This window comes from Filicampus tigris, chromosome 12 (genome assembly GCF_054856515.1).
Source record: "Filicampus tigris isolate MCC_2025a chromosome 12, RoL_Ftig_1.0, whole genome shotgun sequence".
NCBI classification, from domain to species: Eukaryota; Metazoa; Chordata; class Actinopteri; order Syngnathiformes; family Syngnathidae; genus Filicampus; species Filicampus tigris.
The window spans coordinates 20,166,504-20,179,496 of record NC_141228.1 but is presented as its reverse complement, the minus strand read 5'-3'; the positions used below and the strand labels follow the sequence as shown (position 1 = coordinate 20,179,496).

Sequence of the window (12,993 nt, the reverse complement as noted above, 5' to 3'; positions counted from 1 at the left end):
CGTCTTACGCGTGATGCCACATGTGATTTTGCCCAACCAATCGGCAAAGAAGCCCAAAGAAACAGTTCCAGAGTGCCCTGTAATGGCCTGAACTCACAAAACAGTGGGCAGAAGGCAGAGCTCCAAGAAATTTTCAATTAAAAACACATTGCGGCTGAATATTACACAGACGGGCGCCGTGAGAAATGATTTTAATTTTCTCTCTGCTTTGCCGCCACGGTGGCGAGCCCATCAGCTATCAGCGAAATCAATGACAACATGCTGTGACAAACAAGCGAGACCGCCAGTGGGGAGAGGGGGAGCGAGGCGGCCGATGTTTGTTTGGCGGGGGCTCAACAAAAGCGAGAGAATGAATGAAAAACAATTAGAAAGGGAGGCGAGAGTGCAGTCAATTATGAGGCCCATCTTGTAAGATTGTGTCTTCATCGATTTGTTGCGGGTGGGCGAGAATCTTTGTTTCGCCCACCGTCCGCCTAATTGCACTCACGCCGACCCTCTAATTACTCTACTAAGACCTGGATGCTCTCACCTCACTGCTGTCTGGACTGATTTCGACACCAAGGTGGGAACAAAAGAAATGGATTGAGCCGGCATTTATGTTAGCGGCTGGACTCGTCCGTCTCGCAGTTATGAGGTTTTGGGCTTCCAATCTTGGCTTCTGCCTTCCCGTGTGGGGTTTTGCTTGGCACAGTATCTGTGCTTAGCTTTTTTGTTTTTTTTCTCCAGATACTTCCTCCCACAATCGCAAAACGTCAGCGCGAGGGGCGGACGATGGTTTGTCTATATGTGACCTACGATTAACTTGACGACCGGTTCGCTCAACATCAGCTTGACCTGACGAAGGTCTACAGAAAAGCAATGTTGTCTCAAGTTTCAAATGGAACTGAGGATTTGTGTTCCACGGAGGACGAAGTCACCTCTGGATCGGAGGTGTAACAAAGAGCGTCGAGTTTAACACCGAGACCATGCTGCCTTTGAAATAACAATTTAGTGCTTATTAGCTAAAGACCCAAATGAATCGCATATAATTGACTGAGCTGCATACAATCAAGCTAATCATGACTGATTATTTTAACCACTCGTAGACATAATGGCGATAACGAGCGTGAACATACCTGGTGGGATGAACCCAAAAGCCCAGTTGGGTACCAGGATACCAAAAGGGTGTCCCGTGCCTTTGCTGTCCGCCGCAGCCGGAGTCTGGTGTTCCTCTGACTTCGGAGCCGAGCCCTTGGAAGGTATCCGACGACTTCCAAACACAAAGGACTCAGACACCGCCAACCTGGACTCCATTTCTGTTCCGGCATCTGCCGCAGCGCTCGTCGGCTGACTGGCGGCCGTTGTTGGTGATTCCAATGAGAGGTTGCCCTCCACGTTACTCGCGGTCTCCTCCGGCCATGAGATCGAAATGGCTGGTTCCGGCGCAGCGGAGCTTCTTGAGGGAGGTTCAACGGCGACTGCCGCGGTTGCAGGATCTGTGCTCGGAGTGTCTCTGGTCGTCGGAAGCTGCGCCGTGGTGATCTCCGTGGTGGTCAGCACATCCGTTGAGGACTCCGGTGTGGAAGTGACCACCTTGGTTGCACCGCGACCAGGCTTTCTTCCCGCACCTTTCCTTTGCTTCTTAAGAGCGGGAGTGAAGCCACCACTAGTACCACTTTCTCCTCTTTCGGGAGTGAAGCCACCACTAGTGTCACTTTCTCCTCTTTGTGACAAAGAAGACGACGCAGCAGAAGAGAGGTTGTCAGCAGGCCAGTGAACGTAGATGATCTCACCCCTGGCTTCCTCGGCTGTTTGAGGCAAGGTGGCGGCGGTTGGTTGCGCCACGAGCTGCCACCGGGACGAAGTAGTGAGTTCTGCCACAGTCACAAGTTGACTCTGGCTTTGGCGGAATGAAGACTCCGATTCAGGACTGCTGGCAACGGTATTAGCAAAGTCGACAAGAAAACGATTACCCTCGCTGCTCCCCTCCACCTCCTTTTTCTGATCCGTCCCAGTTGGGGTAGCTGTTTGTGCCTCATCTCCATCTTGGCCCCTCCCCTCACCAGAATAGTTTTCTACTGTGTCCTGGTTGAAGGAGTCAGGCAGGGTTATCATCTCAAGGGGCCCTGATTTGGCTTCCAGAGGATCCCAAGGGTGGCTTCTGTCAACATTCCTCGGAAAGCCTACTCTGAAGCGCCGTAATGACTTGATGGCCCACGCTGGACCTGCTTCGGGAAACTTGACCCGTTCACGGGGGCTTGACTTGCCTTCAGGGCCCTCTGCAGTTATCCCTGCGGGGAACACAAAGTGAGAGTATTCAATTTGATTACATTAACAGGGGGTGGGTAGTTGTGGGCTGCCTTTAATTTCATGGATGTGGAATTAGCAATTAAACCTTAAGACCGGCTAACACGAGTTCCATGAACAGTGCAGGAAGCACAGTGCCCTTCGAGTGAACGAGCGACAAACTCTTTTGTGAACTGCGATGTAATCACGATCCGAAGGAGGTTTTTTTTTTTAACAGATGCACAAAAATCAACCCCATTTGACACCTGACCGGGAACTGGGAAGTAGTGTTGTAGTCAAGACCTCACCAACCGAGACCAAGACATTATCGAGGCTAGAGAGTATCGAAACAAGACCAAGACTATTGGAGGTGGAAACCGCGACAACACTAAGGCCTGGTTTCGACCAGTCTTGATCAAAAATCGGAGTCCGCCCTGTCCGAGACCAAGACAAGTAAAAATGCCTTTGATTCTGAGACCCTTCAAAAGACAAATCTGGAGAACTACAACACTACTGGAAAGTACATACACTTCGAAGACCTCTTTCTTGTGTGAAAAATGCGTGTGATCAATAGACTTCGGGCCATCTCGCAAAAACAGAAAGACTTGACCGCAGCAATTCAAACGGAGATAAAATCATCACAAGACAGACTTAGGAAAGTGTAAAGGACCTTGAAAACACACTGGCTGAGGCAGGAGAACTGCTGGCGCCCAGAAGCCTATTTAAGAGATTAACTGGCGTCTGCTTGGCGTATATTTTAATCATGTACAACTGACACTAGTATCTTGATAACGACCGGAAGAAACATGATCGGAAAGCGTGCTAACTGCTAGCCAATCTTCCGCCTTGTCCTACTCCTGTGCACTTTCCCCAATCAGTCTAATGTTGGACAAGAATAATAGTCATGGTTACAAAAAAGCGGCACAAGACAGACTGAGGAAAGCATACCGATGCAGGAAAGCACACTGGCTGAGGCAGGAGAGTTGCTCGTGGCTAAGCAGAGGATTCAGCTACTTTGTGTGACTGGCAAGCAGTTGTCAAGGAAAACTCCTATCTGCTCTTCCTTCAAGACATTCTGTTGGGGAGCTAACAGTGCTTGCTGTTAGGCGCCAGCCAATGCTAAAAGTATACCCGAGAATAAACACAGAGGCTTTTGAAGCATATTTTAATCACCTCAAACCGTCCATCCAAATTCTATACCGCTTATCCTGCGCGGGGATGCGGGGAGCTGGAGCCTATCCCAGCTGACTAGGGAAAAAAGCAGACTACACCCCGGAGAGGCTGCCAGTCAGTCACAAGGCAGGCACACATATAGAGAGAGACAAGGATTGACTCTCACGCCGTCCGTCTCTGAGTGGCAAGTGAACCCACGCTGCCTGCACCGAAGCCAGGTGAATGTACCATTGCACCATTAGTGACTCACATAAAACGAATCTGAGAATTGAGAGTCCCTCCCCAAGTCCCCTGCCTCCGTGTTTTCCCCACCCTGGCTGCTTTCTTCTTGAAAAGTGGCGGCGGATAGTACAAAAAGTGTTTTGCAATAAAACTGCCCACAGCTCAGGTATAATAATGAAAAATGCAACACTACAGGCTCAGACGGCAGTATAACTGTGCAAGCGGAAACACCAGCTGTGACTGTCAGCAACTCTACTGCATCCATTTTGCCCTGATCCGAGTCACTTTCCGCAATCTGGACCGGAATGATAACTGCGGCCTCAAGAGGCTTCAAGTTGTTTACTGCCGCTCCCAGCTGAAGTTTAATGTCAAACTAAACATCAAACAACGAGTATTACATGTTGTGTATTTTTTTTTTTAAAACACACAGGCCCTATAATATCAGTTTAGCTTCATGCTAAAAATGCTTCTTTACATTGCATTTGGTTACGTCATCATTGTATGTTTTTATAAAGTACAATATTCTACAGATTGTATTTGTGTGGAAGCAGAGATGAGCATTCCATCACCGACGGGACATCTTTTAAAAACGATGCACTGGCAAACGATGGAAGTGGGTTTTTTTATCCGTCAGTGTAATCAGCACTAACCGTCAGTCCGTCACTGGCGGACACCCGTTTATTTTTTTTACGTTTTTTTTTAGGACCGTCTGACGGACCAACAGACCTCTGACGACTAACTGATGGACTTAACTGACAAGACTGACGATTTCAATTCAGTTTGTCACAAAAAATGACGGACTGACGAATGACGGGACGGGTACCCTGACCACTGACGGATAATGAATGACGAACCAAGACAATTTAGTAAAATGCCCACCTCTGTGTGGATGAAGAATCACAAGTGTGGACTGCGAGCAACCCCCCTGCCCCCATTTTGTCCTGAAATGCTTTCCTCAGCCTCTAACAGAACGATAGTAGTCCATATCACGAAAAACAAGTTAGTACAGTAAAACATGCGCACAACTCAGCTCTAATAATGAGAAATGCAACCGTACTGGCTCAGACTACGGTATAAGAGAAAAGCTCAGGTTTCTCGCAGTAATAAACGAGCTTCTAATGTACTGAGCTGTCTCTCAAGTGCTCTCTATAGTCTTTAAACGTGGCTGCGCAGGAGCAGTAAAAAAAAAACATTAGCATGCAACCGGGAGAAATTTTTCTTGGATATTTTATCCTAATTCACAAGCGGTAGGCAGGCACTGCTGGAGACATTTTACTGTACGTTTTGGGGCCTTTCGCTCCTCGGCTGGCGGAGCATCGCGACGTAATTGATTGAGCCGTTTTGAGCACATCACAAAGACGGAAGTGTGTACAAACAAAAACATGAAAAAGGGGGACTGTGGAGGATGTATTCAAAGTCATTTCACACGTCTCGCTTTCTCTCCTCCGGATTGTTTTACTGGAGCAACTTGTGCATTTGTCGCGAGAGAAGCGATAAACCAAATGACTCGGCTCTAGTTTATTTAGACCAAGTGGTCCCCAGTATCTTATCTGCTCCTGGGCTTAAAGCAGACACCGTCTCAGTCATCAATAATTCATCCTGTCAGTATTTGTGACTCATGGCTGCTTTGTGTTTATTTAGGCCAGTGGTGTTATTGAGAGGACCCGGCTAAGCTAACCCGGCGCCATTGCTTATCCAGTGTGTAAACGTATATAGAACAGATTACCACCAGAGGGAGAACATACACAAATACTGTACGCATGAAATATTAAAAGGCAAAAATCTATTATTCAAAAGCTATTGCCTGACGCTCAAGCGAGGTCCGCGAGCGTGGGAATCACTTCCATAGGAGGCAGGCAAATCTAATTGCCGCTAATACTTTTACTACGCCCACTGATGCACCAAGAAAGCATATTAATCAGGATTAATCATGCAGTAATGGCCCATGTCATTCATTCAATAAAAATACGGTGCATGTGGCGTTGATGTGGAATGCAAGACAACAAAAGGTCACCAAGTATTATGTAATAAAAAAGTAAAATTCCCACGCACCTGTTCAACCTTCTTTCTTCTCTACGGCCATGCAGTAATACCAAAATAAATTTAAATTAAAAAAAAAAACCCAAAAAAAACAAAACCTGAATGCTCATGTATGAAATTTCATTAAAAACATTTTTTTTTTACAATGATTATAGTTAATTTTAGTCAGTTTTATAAAGATAAAATGTAGTTTCAGTTAGTTAGCTTTTTTTTTTTAAAAGCACTCTCGTTTTTATTTTATTTTGTCAACAAAAATGTGTTTTCAATTTTAGTTTTGGTTATTTCGTTAGTTATCGCTAACTATAAAAACTTTGGGACTCACTGATCTAAATGATCATCGAGAGCATCCGACGTGATCTAATGTCCCTCTCACCGCTAACAAAAAGCTGTTGGCGTACTTGGCAAACAACAACATCACCGGGAAATGCTGCAACACAAACGCCACCCGCCACTCCGGCTTGACTGGCCTGAGAATCCCTCCAGAGTCGTCCAGAGGTAATATCAAACTGCCGGCGGAGGGTGACAATGCGAGAGACAGACGAGAAAGAGAGATGTGCGGTGAACAACACCGCCACCCATCTGCAGGTATGACATTTAATAATAAAAAAAAAAAAAAAAACCTAGGAGAAGTTATTGCAAGGCTGTGTGAATCATGTCAGGAAGCATCTACGCTGCCTGTCAGCTCTTCTGTCACATCAATTTGGCTCTCTCGGGGTGTTGTTGGAATCATTGTGAAGGAGGCATGTGTTTCTTTGACGGACACACAGAAGTCCACTGCAGAGCTCGATTCAGCTTGTTAATTTGCATATTACATCTTAAATCTTGCAATCGGACCTTGTCCAGTAAGCGCATGAAAAACATCTTGGTTCTCATGCATAGCCCACATTTATATTTCGTGTTTTGACGATGGGAACACATCCGACCCACCCCCAGTTTCTGACCGACCCTCGCAATGACCATGAAGTCAAAGTAAAACATAAAATATGCAATGCCTTTACTTTAAAATTGTGCTTTGTTTGCGTGAGCACGCGTGTGTATGCTAACACTGGCGAGGTAGCGAGCAAGAGCTTCAACTTGTGCCTGCAGTGTTGCTAACTTAGCGACAGCTTTTGCCATATTTTGTGACTTTTTTGACCCCGTTAGCAACAATTTTTCCAAAAAAGAAAACAGCAAAAATGACGGCAGAGGTCTTCATGTTAGCAACATTCTTATTTTCTGCACGGTGGAGGTCAGAGGACCAAATGGATTTGGCCTGATAATATTTGCCTACCCCAGAGTTAGACAGTTTGCCAAATCTGTGGTACACGACTTGGTTTTAATGTCACAATTCATTGAATTTAATTTATTAGCATCAAAATCTCACTCTGAAAAAAAAGAATCATTACATTTCTGTTTTTCAATGTTAAAAAAAATGAGGGGAAATGTCCAGAATTACTGTTTTTGAAAATTCAAATTCGATATCGCAATAAATCTGTGCAAAAAAACATTCCATGTCAACTACAAACTCCGATGGCACAAAAATACCATAAACGAAATGGAAATGCATCGGCACAATTTGAGTTTGAATTTCTTGTGAGTGAAGCAAAGTAATCAGGACAAAAACAGCACTGCATTAACATTTTGTAACAAATAAATGGGACAGAGTCATGCAATGGCTTCTCACGGGCCAATTTTGGAGTAAAGAAATTCAGTTGGTCTACAGTAGTTCAGTCCAGCAAAACACCCCGAATCAAAGACATAAAGTAGAGGCAAATAAATAAAAAAGCTCTTACCATTACCAGCAAATTTGTCCTCCTGCTGCGTGGTGGACTCAATTTTCCTTGCATTTTGGACTGCAGGCGGTAATGGAAACAGCGGCACCTCCTCTTTTTCCTGCTCAGACAGACCATCCTCAGCACTCTGTCGTCCGCCCGCATGGAGAAGCCTGGAGGGAGAAGCGTCACTCGTGTGCTCTGTGATGGCGTTGTCACTGCCGCCCTTGTTTTCGCTGGCTTGTGAGCTCAACGTCTGGCTGCTGTTGGAGGTTTCCCCCATCCCAGTACCGGCCCAGTACTTGAAAGGCTTCATTAGCGTGTTGACAAAGTCAGCCAGCATGCTTTTACCGGCGTGAGGCTGGGGGGTGGTGGAGGCCGCTGCTGGGAAAGTGTCAAAAGAAGCATCTTCTTCCTCTTGGGCCGAACCTCCGTGGTTGTCCAGCTCCGTCGGAGCATCGCTGCTTTTGGGGTCGTCGGGTTCCTCTCGGTGGGATCGGCCGGCCGGGGCGCCATCTTGTTGGGTATCCCAACCCTGCTCGGGCCTCAAGTGGATGACCACGTGCTCGTCGGAGATGTCAGAGGAGTTGTTGGTGGCTGCTTCATTCAAGTCCGTCAGGCCGGTCCGAGTAGCGGCCTTGGGAAATGGGGCGCCCGGTTGGGGGCGGCTGAGTGGGGAGTCGGCCTGTGCAGCCGGGACGGTGGGGTGGAGTAAAGCGAGGGACATATCTGCAGGCGGGTGGGCTAAAAAACACCCAAGAGGACATTTTTAACCATAAAGTAGCAAGGTTTTCGTGGAAATTTCAACTTTATGATTTCGTATTATATAAAGTGATTTCGTGAGGCAGAGTACTGTACGCCTCATATCTCACTTTTTTTTTTTTTTTTAAATTTCCCAGATTTAGAGCTTTTTGAAATTGAACATTTTATTTGAATGAGGGAATTTCAAAAAGATGTTTGGGAGGTTTTTTTTTTTAGTGATTAATGGAGAATGGGTTCCCCCAAAAATGTTTAACTGCAAATATGGGGGTTGACTGAATGTGTTTGTTTTTAAATATGAATGTTTATATTTTTATATTTGTTAATTTTAATGAAATGTAATTTGTATTTTTCATTACATATGTTTTCAGTACTGCGATTGGCTGGCAACCAATTCAGGGTGTAGCCCGCCTGCTGCGCGAAGACATTTGGGATAGACTCCGGCATGCCCGCGACCCTAAATGGTTTGGACAATGGATGGATGTTTTCAATAATATTATTAATTGTATATTTTAAACACTCTTCCATTTCACAAAGTGAACTGTCATTGCTTCTAGGCCACACAGACAATTTTCATGTTTACATCTGTATATTTATTCATTTTTGCTTTACTTTATAATACTATATATCCTTCTAGAATATGTATTTTATTATTTTAACACTCTTTGAGCCTACTTCTTAGCCAATGTTTATTTGATGGCATTTATAGGAGTGCCTGACCCCCCCCAAAAAAAAAAAATAGAAACAACTATTTGTTAGGTTGGTTAAATAGTATTTAACTTTGTATTCTTCGACTTGACTTCTTGTCTCAATTTCAATTCCCTTACTCTTACTTGTCACGTACTGTTTGCATACTTAGTGTTGTTGAGGGTAAATCGCCAACAAGGGAGTTAGCCGTGTAGTGTAGAAGTCGATTAAGGCCAATATTGACATTTTCATCTCCTTTCAGCTTCCTGGAGAATATAATTTGTTTCAATCCTTCATGTTGTAAAGATGATGATCTACGAGCTTGTGTTTGACAAATGCACTGCAGCTCTATTCCCTAGCTGCTGCTGTTCTTGTTTTGTTAACTTAAAATAAATTGCTATTCACAAACTTTATGATGTGACACCTTAGAGTAGAAAATGTCAATCATTCTTACTTGGTTGTGGAATTCAAAATACCCTCATAGGAATGTGCATTCATATGTGAACTTGTTTTTTTTTTCCGCCAACCAAGTAAAAATATGCTGCAAACAGCAAAACGTTTTGACAGATGACAAATGAATATACCTTTTTACCATTGTAAATCGTAAAAACATTAAGGCACTTCTGAAGGAAATACAACAAAGTGAATAATTAAAAAAAAAAAAAAAAAGCATTTTATGCATGATTTTATTTCTTTACGTTTTTAATTACCGGTAAGTAGATTATTATTTTAATGAATTTGATGACATATTTGGTTAATTTGGTTGTAATCAAATTCCTGCATAATAAAACACGACAACGCATTTTATTATTAAATTGAACTGTATCATATATTTTACAACCACATTTGACCATTTTTTTTTTTTAACTTCATCTACAACCGACCTTGCCAATCAGTCCATTTAAAAAAAAAAAAAGCCCAACTACTAGATCAGGTCATTTTTTTTAGTATGTCATTGAGAACATGGCCAGCAATAATAATTTAACTGCACTAATTAGTTGGTTGGTGTCAATGCAGACTACAGAGCCACTCGTTTCACGAGCACGCGGTGCTTGTAGAACACAAGGCCGCAAGCCTCTTCATCGTCGCTAAGGTAATTATGGTAAATCACCCACACGCCGTGAGCCTACCTCGGTAGCAGTACGCGTCAAACATGGCCGTGGTGTCGGGGAAGCCGGTCCGATTGGGGTTGCTGTAGACCGTTCGCACGCCGGGCTCGTCCCCGCCGCAGTTCTTCCGCGGGACGTTGATGGGGTAACGTACGCTGCCGTCGGCCAGCCAGCCCGGGTCGCACTGGTCCAGGCCGGCCTGCCAGGCCAGGTACAGCTGGCCCACGGTGGCCAGCTGCGCTCCCAGCGAGCGGCAGTGGGCGGAGGCCGTGGCCAGATTCAGTTTCTCTTCCACGGTGGAGTGAAACACTTCACCTGGGAGGGAGAAATAGACAGCAGAGTTTTCCTTTATAGCAGGGATTCACAAAGGCTTCGAAACGTGCGGCATCTCCATCTCATGAGGCATAATACAAATTTGTAATGTACAGAGTAATCAAGTGTACAGCTGGAGTTAACTGTCAAACTAAACATCAAACATAGAGAATTCCACATTTTAAACAAACACATAACTTTGCCCCTAAGTCGGCAAGTATAATGAAGGAGCAGCACAATGTCCATTGAACTGAAGCAAAAAATGGCAATTTAAAAAAAAAAAAATTCTTTACATTACATTTAATAATGCCATTACTTTGAGGTTTTTTTATTCAGTACAATATTATAGAGTGCAATTTTCAAAAAAAAAAAATTTCTTGGAGGCTGGAATGGATTAATGCCATTTTCCATTATTTTCAGTGGGACATGGTCAAAGTTATGAACGCGGTCACATAATGAATTCAACTTGTACGTCAATGTAATGAATTAATAGAGCCACAAAGTCAAAAAAGTCGACGGCATACTTGATGATACAGCACGAAAAGTAGACTTCCCATAAAATGACTCTAATGTGTTCATTCCTTGCAAGTCAATAGCGATTACTACGACATTGCATAACAGAAATAAATACAAACAAACTTGAAACAACCCATAAAATTAAGACAGTCCAAGACCGGCACGGGCTTATGCGCGCACAAAAGTAAATGTCTTATTATGTACGTGATCGCAGTTTATTGGTGATAACTGCAGCCACTGCACAACAGAAGTAAACGGAATGACTAGAATTAACCCAGAGTAACAACAACAAAAAAGTCTGCAGCACTCAAGGACACATACGTGTGCGCAATGTTGATGTCACCACCACAGTGCACAATGAAAAAAAAAACCAGAACCACTCGAAACTCATACCGAGACAAACGGAGTATTCAATCCTGGCGGCAGCCAGACTAAAACCTAAAGAAAAGGACCTTGTCTTCTCCGGGCGCCTACCTTGTAGCCGCTTGGCAAAGCAGTAGACATCAAACAGCTCGTCCAGGAACCTATTGCCATAGTTACGGATACCAGGTGAGTCGTCTCGATCGCCATAGCAACCGGGCCGAGGCGACTGGATTGGATAACTGCGGAGCACAGCGAGAGATGGTTGAACAAAATAGACAGTGACCGCTCATCTGCGACAATCACGATCATTCAATTAGTAGGAATTAATCGCTCTCTCTCTCTCGCTATGTATATATATATATATATATATATATATATATATATATATATATATATATATATAATTTTTACTTCATCTATAAATTACGTGGCCCATCTGTTCTTTCTAAAAATCAAACGTGACCCTTTAGCGCGATACTCTATAAGGTTTAAGTCTGAGGATTTCCTTCTTGATGGAAGGATGGATGGCCGGACGATCCTATTTTCTGTCTTTGCCATCACGAGTAAATTTCTCTCAACTCTTGCCGATCAATATTTTGTCTGACCTGGGGCATGTTTTTTTCCAAATTGTCCCACTTCATTGAGGTTCCAATCTTAGAAATGAGTGTCTCCTTCCAAGACAAATTACTTTCATTATCTCCTCGGCATTAATCATATTTCATTTGAAAATTACCCGTACAACGAAAACGAAAACTCCCTGTGAACAAAAACATCCCCCGATGGTGTAATATAGCGCAAGCATGCCATTCATAACATGTCACAACACGCTCGAGGCAATTAAGAAACGACAAGTCGTTCCCTTTAGTGTCGAATAATTACACATCCATCTTGGTTGGTGATTGTTTCAAAACACAATTCATACTCAAGGGAGGCGAAGGTGGGAAGTCAGCGAGAGGTTAAAAGCATTCGGAAATTCCTCCGGCGCTTTGGTGATCTGTATTCCGGCGCCAGCTTTAGCTTTAGTTTCACATGGGGATGATTAAAACACTGTTTGGGCACTAAAAATACAGTGCAACTGGCAAACACACAAACATGAACGACAGGATTTTCTTGGGAGTGGTCTCTCCTCCCAGCCCCCTCCAGCTGATGAATCAATGGCAGCCTCGCTATTCATTAGACACTTGGCTGATGTTCACTTTGAGCCTCCTCAATGCGGACCAATTAGCCGTGTCCCCGGTGGAAACAAGGGGAGTACGAGGGAGGGCAGCGCAAGAAAAAAAACAAAACAAAAAACAAAACAACCTGCCAGAGAAACAACACTCAGTCCGTCTCCTTGACGACCGCAGTAAAGTGTAATTAAAATGTAAATATGAGCCCAGTCGAGCTCGGAGGCGACTAATGCTGACGGGCTGAAATGACTGACAGTGGGGAGCTTTGTTCAAATGTGAGCGCAAACGCGCCATTAAGAAGCGATCATGGAGCGTCTACCTACGGAAAAAAAAAATATACAGACTGTGCAAAGTCTTTGGCCACCGTTACATTTCCGTAGCCATAATGATCATAAACAGTTCACTGGTTGCTGTCCTCTAACAAGGAGATGAACGGTGCACTTCTATTCCTTTCTGTGACTCGACAAGTCTCTCTAAAATTCGAACAGCATGATGAAGAGGTCGGTTTAAAGACCGATTGGAATCGAATCAGAAAATGTTTTGGTCCATTAACTCGTTCACTGCCAGGCATTTTCAGACACTCTTTTGCCCTAACGTTTGAAAAAAATCGGAAAAAGTATAAACAAG

At 44.1% G+C, this 12,993-nt stretch overlaps 1 protein-coding gene across 5 annotated transcripts in view; it reads right to left on the bottom strand.

Moving 5' to 3' along the window:
• Window positions 1-12,993, bottom strand: part of ncanb (neurocan b) — a 129,001-nt gene that overhangs the window by 47,328 nt on the left and 68,680 nt on the right. For all 5 annotated transcript variants that reach the window (XM_086046281.1, XM_086046283.1, XM_086046285.1 and 2 more), the window contains 4 exons: window positions 11,309-11,436; window positions 10,028-10,321; window positions 7,473-8,195; window positions 1,116-2,270 (listed from right to left, as the gene is read on the bottom strand). In XM_086046281.1, the coding sequence (XP_085902407.1) occupies window positions 1,116-2,270; window positions 7,473-8,195; window positions 10,028-10,321; window positions 11,309-11,436 (2,300 nt within the window). The remainder of the gene's footprint in view (window positions 1-1,115; window positions 2,271-7,472; window positions 8,196-10,027; window positions 10,322-11,308; window positions 11,437-12,993) is intronic.